At 41.0% G+C, this 19,677-nt stretch overlaps 2 protein-coding genes across 10 annotated transcripts; one reads left to right on the top strand and one right to left on the bottom strand.

Annotated features, from left to right (window-relative positions):
* Window positions 1–3,703: 3,703 nt before the first annotated feature.
* On the bottom strand, window positions 3,704–6,307 carry LOC124205423 (probable pyruvate dehydrogenase E1 component subunit alpha, mitochondrial). Of its 2 annotated transcripts, XM_046602870.1 has the most exons (7): window positions 5,744–6,307; window positions 5,357–5,425; window positions 5,128–5,301; window positions 4,800–5,061; window positions 4,520–4,725; window positions 4,203–4,451; window positions 3,704–4,139 (listed from the first exon to the last, which is right to left on the bottom strand). In XM_046602870.1, the coding sequence occupies exons 1-7, from the start codon at window positions 5,792–5,794 to the stop codon at window positions 3,951–3,953; spliced, it is 1,200 nt and encodes a 399-aa protein (XP_046458826.1). In that variant the 5' UTR covers window positions 5,795–6,307; the 3' UTR covers window positions 3,704–3,950. The 2 variants fall into 2 exon arrangements, with proteins under 2 accessions (XP_046458826.1, XP_046458824.1); XM_046602868.1 differs by having other exon boundaries at window positions 4,800–5,301; window positions 5,744–5,962.
* Window positions 6,308–6,640: 333 nt separating this feature from the next.
* On the top strand, window positions 6,641–17,438 carry LOC124205421 (heterogeneous nuclear ribonucleoprotein Q-like). Of its 8 annotated transcripts, none has more exons than XM_046602860.1 (11): window positions 6,641–6,776; window positions 8,050–8,181; window positions 8,246–8,405; window positions 8,471–8,708; window positions 8,773–8,949; window positions 10,571–10,706; window positions 11,503–11,708; window positions 11,795–12,221; window positions 12,304–12,443; window positions 12,513–12,831; window positions 13,066–17,438. In XM_046602860.1, exons 2-11 carry the CDS (start codon window positions 8,052–8,054, stop codon window positions 13,224–13,226), a joined length of 2,094 nt encoding a protein of 697 aa, XP_046458816.1. In that variant the 5' UTR covers window positions 6,641–6,776; window positions 8,050–8,051; the 3' UTR covers window positions 13,227–17,438. The 8 variants fall into 8 exon arrangements, with proteins under 8 accessions (XP_046458816.1, XP_046458820.1, XP_046458817.1 ...); XM_046602864.1 differs by having other exon boundaries at window positions 13,049–17,438; XM_046602861.1 differs by lacking the exon at window positions 10,571–10,706 and adding an exon at window positions 9,290–9,425.
* The last annotated feature ends 2,239 nt before the right edge of the window (window positions 17,439–19,677 follow it).

Below are 19,677 nucleotides of genomic sequence, written 5' to 3'. Positions count from 1 at the left end.
AAAAAGAAAACCTATCCCAAAAAGTACGCTTGATCGATATACTCCTTGGTTTTCCACCTGGGCACGACATGACCGATCCGTCTCGGGTTAGGGGTGTTGCGGGACGGGACGTTAGTGCGCAACCGCCGCCTGGTTTTGTTCGTTCCAGTTGAGCTCCCTGTCAGCAGCAGTCAGAAAACAAAAAAAGACACACTGTGTTATAAAGGTAAAGAAAATGGTTTTATTTTTTTATTGAAATGACATCGTCGGTATAACCCCCTCAGCTGTGATGGGACTCCTGCGAGCGCTGTAGCCAAGGTGCACTCGGATTTTCCATTTTATCCTTGAAAAAAGAAAAACGAGAGTGTCGTCTGCACGCACGGAACACTCCACCCCTATATATGTGAGCTGCTGCTGCTGGGTATATAGCCGGGCACGCAAACGCGTCCATCAAGAGTTCTGCACGACAATCGTATACTAGGGCTACTTTTACCATTACCGTGATGACTATGATTCTTATTTTAACATCTGTTATTATTCTAACGCTATGTGGGATCTACACACATTGTGCGGGATCGATATGATTATACTCGATTCGCGCAATAATTAATTATTAATTCATTCTTCTGTTGGAATATTTTAGTTCAATCAAATACGATCCCCTTCTTGCGTCCAGTCGACAAAGAAGGGGATTATTATATTCGCTTTGTAAATTTTTTTGATGGCTATTTATACCGACGGTTACATATCGATCCAGGGCGCGCGGGTTTATAATGTTATTCCTTTGCTGGTATATAGAGCAGAGTCTCCATAAGGTCCGAAAGGGGAAACTCGACTGAAACAAAAGCCCCTCTTCTTTTCTTTTGTTTTTTTTCTATCGGACTCTCGTCATGGGAATGACGAATGTCTATATATACGTACCGTGGGTTCCAGAAGTGTATCCACCATATAAAAGACAGTGTGTGTGTCTAGATGGAAGTGAAAGGGAATACGTAATGACAAGTTGTCAGGCGCACGACTAGCCCTCCGGAAAACGGGACGAGTTTCGTGTAAAGGTATTGTTTATAATCGTATATCGAACGGAAAGCAATCATCCGTGTATATAGTAGAAGGACAATGTCCAAACGTCGCCACTGTATAGACACAATCGAGTTTTATTGTTTTTCCAGACAAGTTTTTTATTTGGTGTGGCGAAAATGAACGCCAACACGAATCGGGATAAACCGTAGATGTTGTGAACTGTATAATATCTCGGGTTGCACGCCAACTTATGATCGAGCGAATTTAGATGATCTATTTTTAGAGCTTTCAATTGTTTATTGGCTAAATAGAGAGGGGGGCGGGTAGGAAAGGTAATTTTATGTCAGACTGAGTCTGAGACGACGATGGTAAAATCGTGAGGCTTACACACATAGCGTTAGATAAAAGTTAATTGAATTTTGCGTCGCACTTTTGTTTTCAAGTCCATTCCATTGATTACAACGCAGTTCACTATCATAATTTTTTAATTTATTTATTTAAGTTGACAGCAAATTAAAAAAACTGGATAGACAATATACATTTATATAAAAAAATCGTTGACAATTGCAGGGTAATTGTCCTATAATACTTAGGGAACCGAAATTCTGACTACATTTCGAAAAAAGCAGTATTTTTCTCCTGAATTTTCTCGTTTGGCTTTAGTTATTCATCGCAGTTGAGATTAATTTTAACGAGCTATGTTTTTCTGCGTATGATGTAATGATATTCATTTGAATTCTGACTGGGAGATGTGAACATACGGCAACGGAGCTGTAGCGAGTAACGTGTCGAGACCAGTACAACTTGGTCGCTCCTCATCACTCATAATGAACTTTAATTTCGGTTTAATATTAATATAGCGTCATTATTCAGCCCTGTATGATCATCCCTATGCCACTGATAATGTTATCCTGTCGCTGATGTTGTTTGCATACACTCTCTGAGCGACAGCTATCACGATCAGGACTCAAGTTGGTCAGGGATCAAATTCAGGTTTCCTGAATATGGCAATATGTTGTAAATTTACTGAGTAATAGCACTCAGAATATCAACCAAGAACCTTGAAAGACAACGGTGGTTAACTAATACAAACTAAAGATAAGTCTATCCGTGTGCGAACAGAACAACCGTAGCCAATCTCGTGTTTAACCAGTCGCCCACCACATAAGCAATACAGTTCATTGGTAACATATTACGATCCATAAATAAGTGAACATTTACATCAATTAGTATCGCTTCAAACTCATTTTCCGTTGCCAAAGCAGATGGACAACTTTTTTTTCTATCAAAACCTGAAAAAATGATTTTCTTGTTCGTGTTAAAATGTTAATAACCGGATATTACTGACGTTATCGCCAAGCTTTTAATGTCGTTTGATCCGAGGAGCAAATAATAAAGATTAGAGCTATTTGTTGATTGCGTCAACCTGATATAGGCATACACGAATAATCAATTTTGGTTGTTATAATTTGAGGCCTAAATAACGAAAGAGTTTCCCCCTGTTACCAGGAAATGTCATTTCCTATTTCCAACACCAATTTATGGGACTATACACTCTTACAATGTTTATTGCTTATCGTTACATCCATGGATATTCACGTAGCGCAACGTTACGTAACGTACAGTTAATAAGGAGGGGGTTTCTTTTTTTACTTGGATTCCCATTCGTCAACTTTACGAGATCACACGGAGAGCTTTCGATCCCAACAAGACGAATTATCCCTAGGCTTTATTCTTTTTTTATTAACTCGGTTGGTGTTATCAATTTTTATGAGACTCTCTGAAGCTTATTTTTGATGACAAACATTTATTATCTCTTCTCGCATTTGGTGATAATCAGGCAAAACTATATACTACACTACGCCCTTTTGATACATTGCGTCACTTATTTATTTCCTCGGTCAACTGTGTTAACTATTATCAGCCACCCAGCACGTGATGCGGCCGTTGTTTCGTTTTTAACCCCTAAATAGTTTCAATTATTTTACAAAAAAGAAATCTTTCAAATGCAACAATCGGAAATTGAAATACAACCAAGATATCGCAACTCGCCATTTCATTTAACGGTAGATTTCGAATGACTTTCTCCGACGCAATGTTGGGATATAGGAAGTTTTGCCATAATAATAATAATAATCCCCTTTTTGACTGCCAAATGTAAAATTGCGTAGTTACTCTGGGCACTTTCATTTCCCCCTCGAGTTGATGGGCCACTCGGATTTGGTTCGTTTTTTCTTTCTCTTTTTTAGATGGTCGAGTCCACAAAATAAAGAGAGGAGGACACACCCCGTCAAGTTTGTTCCAATAGACTTTGCGTCACAGTTTGCTGATGCGTGTGTTGCACGGAATCCGCCGTTTTCCCCTAGATCTATTAAGGCGCCTGCTAGGCATCAGCTACCCCGGAGGCAAAAGTTCAAACAGAAAGCCGTGCACAAACATGGGAGCAAAGTTTCCTCCCTCTTCCACCTAACATGACGTACCGCACCAGTTGGTCGTCACCTAAAAGGAATATAAAAGGGGCTAGGCTTGGCATGATGACTAGTCCACTAAGGAATTTAAAATAAATAAAACTCTTCACATGTGATGGCCGAGAAAAAAAATAAAAATAATTTCCGGTTCCCCTTAAACCACACGCCACTCACTTTTCAAGAGCTTTCAATCAATCACTCAAAAAAATATTTGATAAAAAAAACATTTTTGTTTGTTTGTTTCAATTCACTAATGTATTGACCTAGGGTCAGATCTTTTATTGTTTGATTCAAGACGTGTGTCTTGTCTTGTTTGAAACGTTAGATACAATCAAAGCTGTGACAGATTTACAAGATATTAACATTCCGTGTTTACTAACAACTATGTCCACGAACCACAGAGCTGCTGTTGGTCTCTTGTTGTTTTTTACTTCTTTCCCTAAAGGAAGGAATTAAGGAGAGAGAGAGTAAAAGAAGAGGAACTTAGTGGTTGTTGACAGCCGGGCCCAGACGTCTGTGCGTTAGCGTATCGAACGCCGTGACACCACGGACTCGGGTGTCAATAGGATTGCACGAAATGTCGGCCGTCAATTCTTCTAGGCCAATTTCCTTGTCTGCCTTGGCTCGTTTGACGGCGTCTTCAATCACCTGGCGAACCTCTTGGTCAATATCCTAAAATTTAAAAAATGTCAATATCCAGGTGATGGTTTAAAGTTTAAAAAGGAAATTTCATACCTTGAGCTCCTCGGCTGTTGCCAAGCTGGTGGTTAGCAGACGCTCGCGAAAACCAGTGATGGGATCACGAGTCTGTCGGACTTCTTGAATCTCATCACGGGAACGGTAGGATGTGCCAGGATCGGACATGGAGTGACCAGAGTAGCGATACGTCACCACTTCCATCACCATGGGACCTTTGCCAGTAGCGCAATGGTCGATGGCGAAACGAGTTGCCTCACGAACAGCCAGAACGTCCATTCCGTCCACCTGAAAAAATGTCGGGAAACGGTCAATTACTCGGAAAAGCTATTGGGGATGGTGAGAATTTAACATACCCAAATGCCTGGGACGTAGTCACCGCGAGTGTAGTAATTCGTGCTGGCCGAAGCGCGATCCACCGAAGTACCCATGCCGTATCCGTTGTTTTCGCAGATAAAGATAACGGGCAATTTCCACAACTGGGCAATGTTCATGGCCTCGTACAACTGACCTTGATTAGCAGCACCATCGCCGTACAGGGTCAGGCAAACACCATCAGTTCCTATTGTTTTTTGAGTTGGGGAAGGTTATTCATTTAAAATTAGGTTCAATGTGAAATGAGATAGGCGATTTTACCTTGGTACTTGAGAGCCAATGCTACTCCGGCACCCAAAGGTTGCTGGGCGCCAACAATTCCGTTGCCACCGTAAAAATTCTTGATGTACATGTGCATAGAACCACCTTTGCCTCGCTGGCAACCAGTGTTACGACCGGTCAGCTCGGCAAGGACTCCGACAGGATCTACGCCCATCATGTAAGTCCAGCCGTGGGCTCGGTAGGCGGTGATTACGGCATCGTACGACCTCATCGAGGCCCTCATACCGACACAGCAAGCTTCCTGTGATAATAAAATAAATTTTATTGAGTATTTTGTACTAAGAAAATGAAAGAAATGGAAACAAACTTGTCCAGAATAAAGGTGACAAAATCCTCGAATGATTTTCTCCTTGTACAAGTTGCCGGCAGCCGTTTCCATCCTGCGGATCATTTGCATGTCTTTGTAGTACTTGAGCGCATCTTGTCGTGAAAGGGTCACAGATGTCGATGGACCCTCTTCCAATTTGTGCAGCTTGAAAGGCTGTGGATAAAAGATGATTAGAAATGGCAATAAAATGAAAACTGTTAAATACAACCTTGGTATCAAATGATGCCTCAGTGTTTAGCCCATTTTTGGAATAGGTGAAGAGCGGAGCAAGGGATTTCTGAATACAGAGAAAAATGATTAAATTAATACCTCATAAAGTTTATGCAAAATTGGTTAAAAAAGGATGGGGAAGGTACCACTGAATAATCGAAAAAATCTGTGACTGCATTAGCAGTCCATGAACCAGCTCGCCTAAATTCAATCACCTGAACTCACACAACCCAATCCACATAGGCAGCAAATTTAAAAATATAAAGAATCTTATCAATACCAACTGAAAGATTTGTATTCAACATCCAACATATGGAAACATTTCTAATTTCTAATTCATGATTCCAATCACAAGACTATCAGAATGGGGGGGAAATATACTTACATTTTGTTGATGCACCTGCCTTCCCAAAGACCTCAAGGTAACAGAAAACATTTCTGAAGATGGTTCGTTGTTATTTATATTACTGAGCACTGGGCAATCGCGAAAACCCGGATAACTATTTTCAACTTGTTAATAGGTCGAAAATGTCTTGCGGGACGGGACGTCGGGAAAATCGTCGTGAAAAAAAATTATGTCGGCAGAGACTCAACGTTGCCTGATTTCAGTTGCTCGCTTTGTAAAAACTGGGTTTTATTCATTGTGGAAAATTATTTTCCATTTTTAATATCAAAAGGAAGCCGTCAAACTGAAACAAAATTTCCGCTGATAAGTGTAATAAAATAACATAAAAACTCAAGAAGGATGAGATAATTTTTCCTGAATCTTTTTTTTTCCCGGCCATTTGATAATCGATTGGAGGGGCCCGGGGGCCGGTTTGACGTCATGCCATGTTGATTAAACAAAGAGAGAAAATGATAAAAAAATGAAATCGAAAAAAGAAGAGAATGATTGCCATTAATACGAACGATTTAAAAAATAAAAGATGCGTCCACGGTGACGTGGAAGTTTCCTTTGGTTCGTTACGTGGTTTTTTTGGGCGTTACCATTCATTTTGAAAAATGAATAAAAGGGGCGGAGCTTGGGAGCCGAAGGCATGACGTCATTGCAAAAGCAAGATGGCGCTTTTCCCCATCCGTTCGAAAATTCGTGGCTCTCAAGAGATCGGTCGGCAGACACAGTAACGACGACGGTGGTGTGTGTATGTGTTGTGTGTTGCAGTCCCCGTGTTGTTGAGTGTTTTGTTGAGTGTCCGAGAAGCGAGTGAAGAACGAAAAGAGCGTGTCATTTCAACAATCACGGCTTCGGCCGTCTATTTACCACACTACTCGTCGTTAAACTCTGAGAAAGTTTCCCCCCTTTAGTTTCCTCCCGTCTTGTTATACTTGTGGTTTTCATTTTTAAAGACTGTCGAGCCCCCTGAAGTCACGACGAAAGCTATCAACATTTCGTCCGACTCGCAATTCGAGCCTCACAGGTAAACCAAAAAACGAGAGAGAAACAAACTTTTGATTCTTTTTTTCACACGACATTTTTGTTTTAACATTTGGAGGGAAAAAACATTTTTGGATGTCTCGGAATGTGATTCATCATTCCGATCATTACAGGCCCTTAACCCTTTTTTTTCGTCTAAGACTAAAGAGACAAATTTCTTATTTAAAAAATGTTCTTAAAAATAGTCAACACTTTAAAACTTTTATTTTTTCGAAAATGACGAAGACGGTTGGTAAAAGTTTGGAATCTTTTTTCTTCTTTTTTTTTTCGAACGCAAGAGTCTACGTTGTTTCCCGCCCGACGCTAGACGCGCTGCCTGTCCATTTTTTCGCCTCGAGGGGTCCACACACACAAATTTCGGTTTTGGGGAGGTTTTAGAGTAGGCGGGGGCCCGAAGAAAGAAGGGGGAGAGAATAGAAGAAGTGAAAAAGGAGAGAGAGAGAGAGGAAGAGAGGAGAAAAAAAAGGAGAAGCTTATTTGACCACCAGCGCCCGCCCCAGTTCTTTTAACAGAGAGCGCCCGTAGGGACACACCGTATGGACGACCGACGTCGACGACTTTTGTGAAAAGAAAAGAAAATAATAAAAAAAAATATTCTAGCCCATTTTTATATATATGTATATAGGGGGAGAGTAGAGAAAAACGGAAGAGAGGGGTGTACATTTTATCCCTTCCCTTTTTTTTCTGCACACAATTTTACGTGCGGACCGTGTAATAAAAACCTTGAATTGCTCCATTCTCTCCCCCTCTTTCGTCTTCTTAACAGTGCTGGCCCCCTTTTTTCCACACATAACGCTTTCTCGTGAGACTCTGAAAAACCGGTGGTGGTTCTAGTCGGGGGGCACTGTGTGGCGAGTGAGAGGAACTTTTTGGCGTTTCTTTTTTTTTTTAATTTCTCCCTCCGACGACGACGACTGTTGTGTGTGTCTTTTTTCGTGCGTTAGTGTGTGTAAGGTTATATTACTCTTTTTTCGAGGGGAGACTACTGTACAAAGGTATTTCATTCGTACCTCAACTTCTCTACTACGTACACACACACACGTTGACCACACGTCTCTTTGTGTTTGTTTGCTACCAAATCTTTTGTTAATCAAATCGACACGTTCGATTGTGTGTGTGTGTGGTTGGATTACCCATCAGTGCCTTCACAGTGTTGATTTAGTGGCTTGACTTAAACTGGAATTCTCATTTTCTGTGTTTGTGTCTTGTGTGTGTGTGTGTCTGCCTCTTGTGTCAACACTCAAACACAAAAATAGGTATGGCAGATGGAGGGGAAGAGGCTGCTGCACGAGTCAGCAGTCCAGAACACCTGGAGGAGTATCACCGCTTGATAGAACTGGGACTGGACAGAAGAGTAGCCGGAAAGCTGGAGGAAATTTACAGAACAGGTACTGTGTTGAGATTATGCAACTGTTCTCACACGAGTTTCTAATATCTGGTTGCTATGTCTAGGTAAATTGGTCCACAGCGAACTGGATGACCGAGCCTTAGATGCATTGAAAGAATTTCCTGTAGACGGTGCCCAATCAGTGTTGCAGCAGTTTCTAGAATCAAACCTAGAACATGTCTCAAACAAGTCTGCCTTTCTTTGTGGTATAATGAAAACCTACAGGTCAGTGCGCTGTCGATGTCAACCAAGTTCTTTCAAATTATAATGTTTGTGTTTCTTTTCAACAGGCAAAAAGTCAGAGCCCTAGGCTCAGCGACTGCCAGTGCTGGACTTGGCACAGCCAGTGGGACCAGTGCTGTGGATACGTCTTTCGACTTAAAGCCTCTAGGAAAGGGACCAGATGAGGAGAAAATCAAAGCAATCCTTGACAGGACTGGCTACAAGCTGGATGTCACCACAGGGCAGAGGAAGTATGGAGGACCACCACCCAACTGGGCAGATCCACCTCCACCCAACGGCTGTGAGGTAAGTGTGCCCAACAACATCAATTGACAATGAACAACATTCTAACAATTCTTCTTTCTTCCAGGTCTTTTGTGGCAAAATTCCTCGAGACGTCTACGAAGATGAACTGATCCCGTTATTTGAAAAATGCGGGACGATCTGGGATCTTCGGCTGATGATGGACCCCCTGACAAACCTCAACCGTGGATATGCCTTCGTTACTTTCACTACAACTGAAGCAGCTCAAGAAGCCGTGAATCAGGTAATGTTGGAACGATTTTGCTTGTATGGTCTTAGTCAAAATTAACCTTTAGATCTTAATATTAGTTTTAATACTTGGGTTTTTTAAAACAATTTTTTGTCTGATGAGTGGATGCTTTTGGTTGCTCCAAGCTGGTTGCTGTTGACCATAATCGGACACTTTTAAGTTAAAAGTCAAAATTCAATTTTTTTATTATTCAATTTCAATTTTTTTGTTACTTTTTTTTTGGTATTTAAACGGGAAAGAGAGGGAACGAGTTTTGTTTTGTGCTTTAGTTAGTTTAGAATCTCAACTCTTGTGCAAAGATTAACGGTGATTGGGTTGCTATGTACACACACAGCTGAATGATTTGGAAATGAAAGGCGGGCGACACCTGAAAATTAACGTTAGCGTCCCAAACCTGCGCCTCTTTGTGGGCAACATTCCCAAGTCCAAGGGCAATGTCGAGATCATGGAAGAATTCAGTAAAGTTACAGGTAACACAACATGACACAACCCCCAATCTTTTTCATTATATCCTCCCATCAGAAACCTCCAAAAACTTTTTTTCGTGTTTTTCAATCCTCCTCTTACTTTTTATTTCACACTTGAAATCATAACATCGTCAAAAACAAAACAAAAAAACAAACAACACATGTTTATTCACTTCTTGGACAGCACGTTCGTCTCCTTTTTCTCTGTCACAATCTTCTTTCTTTAGCTCCAGCGTACGGGAATAGCATAGGATTATTGCCAGCTGTTCGATTTCTTTCTTTTCCCCATTTTTATTGTTATTGAATCTACGAGATGATAGAATCGGTCCCATCTATCCATCCATCCATCATCTTTTTCAATTGCCTTTGTCCATTATTAACATTTTTTGAAAAGGAAAAATCGAACTATCGGCACAGTGTCGTGTACACACAAAAGTTGAAAAGGCGGGCAAAAGTCCTGACGCTGCAATTCGATGATGGATTGATGTCGAAGAACTTCCGTAATCGATTCTGTATCGTCTTGGGGGCTTCGAATTCTTTTATCATCTTCTATTTCTCGTCTGGATTTCGATTCTTATTTTATTATTTTCCTTTGTAATTTCGTTTCTTTCGAGGGAGCAGGGGGCAAACGCACTTAGACTCAACTCTTTGTTATCGTCAGAGCTCTCTCTGTCTCTTTTCCGACAACTTTTTCCGTTTCGTTGTGGATTATTCGTATTTTTTGTTGTCCGTTTTCAAACGGGAGGTCAAGATATTTGGAGGCTTTGGTCAGCTTCGAGCAACCGCCACACCGGAATTTTTTTTATTTTTTTTTGAATTGCTGTTGCTCTGTCGGTAGTCCTTTTCCCATTTTATTTTTCTGATTCGTCTATTTCAAAAAAAATTTGCGCGCGCGAATCGTATACCCACAGATCAAAGTGAATATCCGGTGAATGAATGAGTCGGTGATGATTGTGTGTGAGTGTGTTTGCTATTCTTTTTTCATTTTATTTTTGCGGCTTTTAGTCAATTTGGAGGTGAGGGGTCTTTATTTAGAAAATTCGGTTTTCTTTTAATTAATTTAAAAACAACAATCAACGATTCGATTTTTGATTTGATTTGTGTGTGTCTGTGCGTGCGTATTGTGTCCGTCCGTTCGGCGATGACAGCTCAATGGTTGTGAGATCCGCAAAGGCCGGAAGGTGGGCGTGACCATCTCGCACAACAACCACCGGCTCTTCGTGGGCAACATCCCCAAGAACAGGGACGGGCACCAGCTCTACCAGGACTTTGACAAGTTTGCACGTAAGTTGCTCGAAAACGAATCGATACACAATCAAGTCCCACCAATTCAAAATAACAAAAGAAAACAAAATCACACACACACCGGTTCCTTCGACTCTCCCCCCCTGAACACACAAACAAACCAACCACCACCACAAACAATTCCTACCGTCCGACCGACACTCGATTTGTTTTTGAATTTCATTTATTGTTATCGTTTGTTTTGTGTGCGTGTGTGGCTTTTTAAAACAACAATCCTCCCCTGGCTCGATGGATTCACATTTTTAGTGTGTGTCAAGTTTCTCCCATATGTGTGATAATTTGCCCCTTTCTGTTTCCGACAGATCCGTTTGGCGTGGATCCCGCCAAATTTTTTTAGATTGTGCGACATTTTCTTGACAAACATTTTATTTTGGGAATTATTTTAAAAAAATGTACAATTCGCGCCTAAAATTTTTTTTATCGGGTATCGGCTCTCTCCTTCTTCTAACCCTGTGACTCTCCACTGTTTATTTTTCTTTTTATTTATTTGAAGCATGGTCGTATAGAAATACCCTATGGCCTATCACTTACCTTTCTCTCTTTTGTCTCTCTCACTCGATTCTTTTTTCTCCAACATCCTCAAAAATTCTCACCTAACTCTGACCTAACCCGACACATGAAGAGAATGCACCTCCTCCAATTTGATTTCTCTTTATTGAAATTTGACACGTGCACGTATGAATAATCTTTATTTTTTTTACTTTTCATTTTGTGTCGTGTTTTTTTTTTTTTTTTTTGCTTCGTGGTGGGTGTTGGGGTTTTTTTCTTCCATCAGCCGGCCTAGCGGAGGTAATCATTTACAGTTCTCCGGATGACCGCCGGAAAAATCGCGGTTTCTGCTTCTTGGAGTACGATTCGCACAAGTCGGCATCTTTGGCCAAACGACGTCTGAGTACCGGCCGAGTGAAGATTTTTGGATGCGACATCATCGTAGACTGGGCCGATCCGCAAGAGGAGCCGGATAACGACACAATGTCCAGGGTAAGAAATTTCATTCATTCTTCTTTTAGTTTGAAATTGAATCTTTTGCACCGAGTATTTTGTTAATAACCTTTATTTTTTATTAGGTCAAGGTGCTCTATGTGCGTAATCTTACGCAAGAGTTTACTGAAGAAAAATTGAAGGAGGCCTTTGAGGCCCATGGACCTATTCAGCGCGTCAAGAAGATCAAGGACTACGCCTTCGTGCACTTCGAAGAAAGGGATGATGCTGTCCAAGCGATGGATGCCCTCAACGGTCACACACTCTACGGGGCAAACTTGGAAGTGTCGCTGGCCAAACCGCCGTCGGATCGCAAGAAGAAGGAGGAGATACTCAAGGCCCGAGAGCGTCGGTTGCTCCAGCAACAGTTTGTCCAACGTGGTGGTCCTGGTAGCGGTTTAGTTCCAGTCGTGCCGCCTGCCTTACGCGGTGCTCGTCCGCCCATTCGCGCCGGTGGAGGTTCCGTCCCTTCTCAAGCTGCCGCCGCTTCCGGCGCCCTGGCATACGGTCGAGGTAACATTGTCTTCATTTGTGGTTTTGTGTTTTTCCTTCTCAGTGAGTTGAAACCAGACTAAAATCGTTGGCTCTGTATTAGATTTTGATTTTGAATACGGTTACGGAGCATATCGAGGTCCCTACCCCGATCCGTACTACAATGGATATTTCCCTTACACTGGAGGTGACTATTACTACGACTATCCAGCTCGTGGCGGAAGAGGAAGGCCGACTGCAGGCGTAAGTTGTTTTTGTATTCCCACTCTATCTCTTTATGAATGCGTTTTCATTTATTTTGATTGTATCTAGGCACCCCGTGGAGGTCGTGGCAGGGGCGGTGGCCATCGCGGTGCTGGAAGTGGAGGTAGTGAGCAGAGAACGTCTAGCCCCGCTGGCGGGACAAGTTCGAGATGGAGAGGCTCTTCTGCTGGTGGTAGTGGTGGTGGATCTGAAGGAGCAACGGCGATATACTCGAGAGGCGGAGGTGGAAGCCGTGGCGGATGGAGAGGAGCGCGTGGAGGAACGTCTTCCGGTCGGCCTCATCCCAGGTCCGGCCAACCTAAAAACTCTGCCCGAGAAGAAGGCCCCGGCGGAGGGGATGGATCGCGTCAAATGGACGAATCTTCAAGTAAGTTTTATGTTTTTTAGTCTAATAATAAAATTCCTTCTGTCCCTCTCTCTCTCTTCTTTGTTGTTGTAGTAGAGACATTTGACGATCCTTGTTGTTTTTTGGTAGTCGTAGTAGAAATCATTATTGAATTTTTGTATGCAGCGCCAAATTTTAATATCTCTCATTTTTTTGTTTTTTTTTTCTTCTTTTCCCGAACGTGGTTGTAAATTGACAGCGTTCTTTATGCCGTAGGAGGATTCGGAGCAGGAGCTTTGAACAGCAGAGCAGGAGCAGGAGGTGGAGACGATTCAGTTGCCATGGGAACGTGGCGTGCGGATGCTCAACAGGGCGGGGCTAGCGGCGCCGAGGATGCCGTTTGGTACCAGGAATCCTACGGCACTCAGTGGAGCTAATTCGAGCTCCCTCTTTTTTTACTTTGCATCATCGACTCCCGGTCTGGGTACGAAGAGCCAAGAAAAAGAAGCCCGCGGCCGTTTACAACCCCCCTCCCCTGTCTATCTCTTAACAGCCACCACCTCCCAAAAGCAACACAACAACAACACTGCCCGACCACTCCGTTCACCCCCTTCTCCACTCTACTCTGCTCTCTCTCTCTCCCTCCACTTTCTCCTTATATTTTTTGAATTTTTCTTGTTTGAAGGTTAAAAACTCTCGCTGTGATGCCGTCGAGGCTCCATTCGATATGCTCAGACGTCGTTTGTTTGTTTGTTTGGGGTTTGATCTTTTGTTTGTTTTCTTTTTTTCCTTTTTCCATTGGGTTCATCTTCACAGTCTTTCATCTTCGGCCCAGCTTTTAAAGAATCGAAACGAAACAAAAGGAAGAAGAAGAAGAGTTAGGAGTAGTGGGTATTATTAGGATACAGCACACACACACACATATAGACATGTCGTTGTTGTAGAGTTTTTTTCCCTGTACCGAGAGAGTGTCCCACTACTTTCAAATGTATTCCCCCCTCCCCAACAAACTCGACAACAAGAAGAAAAACGAACGTAGATTGCGCAACTTGCGACCGATTCTTTTCGGAAAATTCTCCCCCCATCCGCCCTCCCTGTTTCTCTTTATCTCTCCCTCCTTTTTGATTGTTAAAGTTTTGTTTTTTGGCATTTCGCGGAAGGATCGTCCCTCTTTGATCTCTCAGCTGTGAGCTAAGGCGGGCATGGCCAAGCCCTCTGCCCGGTCGGACGGGAAAAGAAAATTCTTTTAGGAAAGGAGTAAAATTAATTTTTTTTTGGAAATTTAAGCACAGAAAAAAAAAGAGATAAGACAACGACAGTACAAAAAACTGCTTGGGCACGCCACTATACCACCATTATTGCCACCCTCTCTATCCCCCCCCCCTCTCCAACCCCTCACCCCCATAATGCATCTGTATTAACCCTTTTTCCACTCTCATATGTCCGTCTTCTTCAATTCCCTTCTCTTCTTCATTTCTTCTCTCCCTCGCTTTATCTTTTTCCTCTGGAGTTTCTCTACACCACCAGGTGGTTTTCAGGGAGATTGCGTCAGGGACAAGTAAAGGGAGGGATAAAAAAAAAATATTGTTGACACAATACCCATCCAGACTGAGTGATTCGTATTGGAACTATTTTTCTCCCGGTTAAAAATAACAAAGGAAAAAAGAGACATTATTTAGTAAAAAAACAGAAACAAGACACACAGTTGTAGCCTCCAAGTAGACCAATGTTTCCGGTAGTCTGTAGCAAATATTTCTTTTTTTGGATTTTTGTTTTGAATTTGCGAAACAAAAAAGAAAGCAAAAACCCCCCCATTTTGTCGTTCTTCGTTCATGAACGGGGCCAGTGGCACAAAGTGCGCAGTTTTTTTTCTCTTTATTAGATTTTCCCTCCCCATCTCCCCCCCAAAGTAAAAATCTTAACAAAACTACTACAACTTTATTATTCACTTTTTGCACGCATTTAAAATATTTCCGACTATGAGAATTCTCTTAATTCTGCTACACCCTTCAGTTTATCTTGTCCCCACAACATTTCGTTATTAAAAGTAAAATCCACTCCACACAACCCTTTATTTTGCAAGCAACTGACTGGGCATTTAAAATTCGTTAAACCCTTTTTTTTTCATTATTTTTTTTCCCTGGCTCATTCATCTCGAGATGAAAATGTGTTATGTAATGATGGGAAAACTGCGGCCCCTCCCTCTCTATCCATCTTTTTCTCTAATTGATCATTCAGTTTGTCCTTCCACTTTTTTTTTATTATTATTATTATGAATGCGCTTTTTTTCTCGTCTTTTGTTTTTTGTTGTTTGTCATAGTCTTTCGTCTCCGATTTGAGTAGCGGTACATTTAAAGAAAAGAGGTTCAATTGAAATTGACAAGAGACGAGACATTATTTGAGACAACTCCTCCGCCTTGCGTGTATGTTTCCCTACCCCCCGTGTGTGTTTTCTTTGTTGGTCGTTAATTCCTCCACCCCTTTTCTATCAATAGTTTTTTTTTTCTCTTTATTTTCGGTCTCGGATTCACTTAAGTGAAAGTGGAGAGTGACCCTCTCCTGGTAAAATTATCTATCCACTCCCCCCTAAATGTGTTTTTCTTTTCATTTCCTTCCCCATTTATTTGATTGAATTCTCTTTTTTCCCTTCTTCCTGCCAATGTGTATGTGTTCTGCAATTGTTTTTCAACTCTCTTTTTTTTGATCCAACTGAATGTGTGGATGCTAAATGGAAAGATACCCCAGTGCTCTTCATCCGCCACCATTTCAAACTCCCGTTATAGTAATATTAAAAAAAGGAAAAAATTCAATTTAATCCCCCGGGCCTTTTTTTTTCTTGAAAAATTAAAAACAATAAGATATTTTTTTGTTCCGTCACGTTTGACGTGTATTGCGGAAGAAAACCTAAAAATTGTTTATTTTTTTTTATTTTTTTTTTCTCTTGATGCGACGTGTTCATCTTTTTTTTTTTGTTTTGTCTTCTCTCTGCTGTGTATAAAATAATCATAATGTGCGGAATTGGTCCGGTGAAAGTTCCCCCCCTCCCCCGCGTGTTTTTCTCTTCTCGGAGATGAAAAAAAAAAGTTTGATTCGGAGCGCAATTTTCCCCAAATCATATTCCCCAACCACACCCATTTATCTTTATGTCTTTGGTTTATTACACTAAAAAAAAAATTCCCCTTACCTGTATTTTATTTTGTTTAATTTTTTTTTATTCATCCCCTCCAAATTGTCCGCCCTGATAATTTGTGTTACATCATCACTTTTTTGTGTTTAGCTTATTATATAACTTTGAAAACAAAAACAAGAAAAAGATGGAAGACGACAAAACACGACACGTTTTACAAATAGCTAGTTTGATTGAATTTGCCCCCCCCCCCAATTTTCTGATTTTGTATGCGAGAATGCAAGTAAAACCGAAATTAACTTGAGAGATGTTTTCTCGCATTTTGTCTGGCCCATAATAATTGATGCATCTCGTCCTTCATCAATGCAACAATTACGTGATGCTGTTTGTCCGCTGATGGATCTGTCAAACCGTCGAATTCTTTTATTTTCTCTACCGAGGGTGCTGAACGAAAATGCTAAAATGCTCCCATCTCGTTTGAATATTTGACCGTTGAAAATACAACATGCAAGAGAGAAAGTACAGTTGAGACACACCCAACATTCTGTTGCACATACATGAAAACCTTAAAAAAAAACTTTCGGTTCCATTCGTTTTTTGATTCCTTCCATCGGTATGTGTGTTGTTGTGTCCTTGCACCAGCGAGTCAATCCGCTTCTTTTTAGCCTTGCATCCATCCCTCCATCTCTCTCTCTCTGCTGGTTTACTAGTTCTTAAAATGGAATATTTTAGTTATTCAGATCGTTCGAGACCCCTCTGTTTTTTTGCATAGTTGCTTATTTTCACATTTCCTTATTTGACGTGACAAAGACTTATTTGGGAGTTGTAATGAAACCGGTTAGTCTACAGCGAACGACATGCAAAAACCACCATCCCCCACTTGTTAGTTTTTTTTGCCACAGCTATTTTCTCTCCCCCGATAAAAGTCTTGGGAGGGTTTATCAAATGTCTCCCCCTCCTTTATTGGCGCTCTATTCAAATCTGCAATTCTGGTTTTCACCTAGTTTTTTTTCTTTTTGGGTTGCCCCGTTTGTTATTACACCGAATCAAAGTGATGATGATGTCGTACCCACCTTCTTCTTTTTTTATTACATCAACGTTTTACATATTGACATAAAAAACAATTCGGTTTTATATGGTTTTCTCCCCTCCCTTGGTTTCTCACAGTCTGCAATGCAATGCGTGTTTTTTGCGTGTGTTTTTTTTGCACATGTGTAAGAAGAAGAAAAAACGGAACACGTTCAATCACCAAAGTTCACACGGGGGTCTGAGAGGGTTGATCATTTTCCCACCTTACAACATTTGGCCATCACACAAGCAAGGAGCCCCCCCCCCCCCTTTTTTCACCTTTGATAATTTACATTCTAAAGTGATTCTATAGAATGAGTCGGTGAAATCTGTAATAATTCGTTCATTTTGTAAACGACGCGGGCATTGAAAATTGTATTTTCAGTAATATGCGCATATATGTGAGAGTGTATGTGTACGTGTGCGATTTGATACATGAAAAACCTGTCTCCTATTTCACTCGTTTTTATTGTGCCAACTGTCACCATCGTCTTGGCGGGGGACAAGAGTTTTTTAAAAATAACATAAAATTCTGGTTTGTTTTTTCAGTAAAACAAATTATATCACGACACATGACCTTCTATATGACCACATATATATATAAGAGTGACGGGTTGGCACGGTCGATTTGTCTAGCATAAACTATTCCCAAATCTTGTATTACGATATTTTCACGCGAGCAAATACGCTGCCAGCAAGAAGATTATGCCGTATCAGCAAAGTCATAAATAAACACAACGGTGCTGGCCTAGCTAATAGTTTGTTTTTTAGGGTATTTTTAAAGATTTCGAAAATTTTAAATAAAAATGTTAAAAATGTTTTTTCGGCTATTGAGTATCTTGTGACTGATCATCAAAACAATTCAGAAATGGCTAGACGATAACAAATCAGACTCGATCAACACTGTCTGGATTTCTTAGAGAGAGAGAGAGCTGGAAAAATAATTGTGAATTCTTTTTTTATTATGACTGGACGATGGCCGGGCCGGACCTGATTGGAATTTGTATTCTCAAAATTTCATGGCGTGAGAGTTAATAAAATCTTGATGCATTGAAATTCTGATCGGCTCCGTCTTTTTATTATTCATTACGGACATCCCGTTTGAGATGATGGATCGAACGTGAACGCCGATGATGACTGTAATAATAATTCTTTTTTTTTAATATAATTCCAAATCTATACCAAAATATACACAGAAACGGCTAAAAGCTAAAAAAGAATCCTTTTTTAAAAATATGGGCATTGAATAACTTTCAGACATGCCGTTATCGTACTACATAACCCAAACGGCCAAACCAGATGTAATAATAATAACGTGACCGTTACATTCGAGTCTGTGCTCTCTGTCGTCCCTCACCATAATTGATCCCATGCAAAATAAAAACTACACAGCTCACGCCCAACGGATATGTGTTTGATCATGTAGTAGTACCGGTCGTCGTATTTCGCCAGTAGAACAATGTCTGCGGGGCGAAAGAAATAATCCGCTGCTGCCATTGTGATGTGGTGCCATCATCACAAACTTTGCATCTTGGACAGATAAAAACGCCAAACTGTTTTTTTGTTTTTCGGACGAGAAATTAGACAACCACCGACGGCGAGTATGAAGAAGAAGATTGGACATCCTTCTATATTTCCTTTTACCAAAAGAAAAAAGAACCTTTTATCTCTCCGGATGAATGCGAAGATTCTCTTCGTGGGCATCACCATTCATATTCATGTGTTTTTTCCACATTGCGTTTGGTGCCAAATCGGCGATGAGGGAGTCCATCCAGGGAAAAAAACAGCAGTACCAAAAAAAGATAATGGCGTTCCTTATGTATTCTTCAATTGAAAACTCTTCTCCCCACCGGTAGTCTCCTCCTACCCGGAACCGAGATGGCAGTTTCGCAATTTTCCCAGGACGAGATTATACTATACGTGTGTGATGCTGTTCCAGCCAGCCACACACACACAAAAAACACGACATGTAAAAGGAAAAGTGGTGAAAAACAAGAAACCAATGGACGTTTTTCTTCGTCGCTCCATTCATCCGAGAGCTGTGCTGTGACGGACTGTGGGCGGAGCCAATACATCATCATCACACACATGTGGAGCACACATGCATAAATAATATATACGACCGTTTTTATACTGAATATAATCCAGGTATTCAGACTTCTTCTTCTTCCTGTGTGGTTTTTTAGTCTGTTTTTCCTAAAAAACGGAAGAGATAGAGAGAGAGATGCTTTTATTATCATAATGGCGAATGCGGATGGAGTTGGTTCACATCCTGTGCAATTATATGTAGACAGCTGGAAGATCTCTCTCTCCGTCCCGATTGCTGCATCATATAAAAACACATGCGCATCCCATCTATCTCTCGTGTAGTATAGTTGTCTCTTATATTTTTTTGCTTTGACGTAATATGCTGATGATGTAAAAATATGGAACTCGGGGGAAAAAGTCCGTTGTAACTTTCACCTTTTATATGCAGCGCTTGTGTCTGTGTAAAGAGAGACTCCCGCGTGTACACACAGCAGAGTGGCTTTCACAACGAATCAGTTGCAATCATATCGACATTTTATTCCCTTTCCGGTTTTTCCCCATTATTATGGTAATGCGCAAGTGGCAGATATTTTTGTGTGGGTAAATAACGTGAATATAAACTGGAACGCAAATATAGAAAATCGAAGCGGATGAAAATTGATTAA

Source organism: Daphnia pulex, chromosome 10 (assembly GCF_021134715.1).
Source record: "Daphnia pulex isolate KAP4 chromosome 10, ASM2113471v1".
NCBI classification, from domain to species: Eukaryota; Metazoa; Arthropoda; class Branchiopoda; order Diplostraca; family Daphniidae; genus Daphnia; species Daphnia pulex.
The sequence above is the reverse complement of the archived record's forward strand: the minus strand, read 5'-3'. Positions and strand labels throughout refer to the sequence as shown.

Bases quoted from the DNA above. Each gene is read 5' to 3' on its own strand.
- LOC124205423 (XM_046602868.1), bottom strand. From the start codon at position 5,794: ATGTTTTCTGTTACCTTGAGGTCTTTGGGAAGGCAGGTGCATCAACAA. The intron at 5,302-5,356 runs GTTGTATTTAAC...TTTTATCCACAG, and splicing joins AGGCATCATTTGATACCAAG to CCTTTCAAGCTGCACAAATT. The intron at 4,726-4,799 runs GTAAAATCGCCT...AAAAAACAATAG, and splicing joins ATTGGCTCTCAAGTACCAAG to GAACTGATGGTGTTTGCCTG.
- LOC124205421 (XM_046602860.1), top strand. From the start codon at position 8,052: ATGGCAGATGGAGGGGAAGAGGCTGCTGCACGAGTCAGCAGTCCAGAA. The intron at 10,707-11,502 runs GTAAGTTGCTCG...TTCTTCCATCAG, and splicing joins GGACTTTGACAAGTTTGCAC to CCGGCCTAGCGGAGGTAATC. The intron at 12,832-13,065 runs GTAAGTTTTATG...TTTATGCCGTAG, and splicing joins TCAAATGGACGAATCTTCAA to GAGGATTCGGAGCAGGAGCT.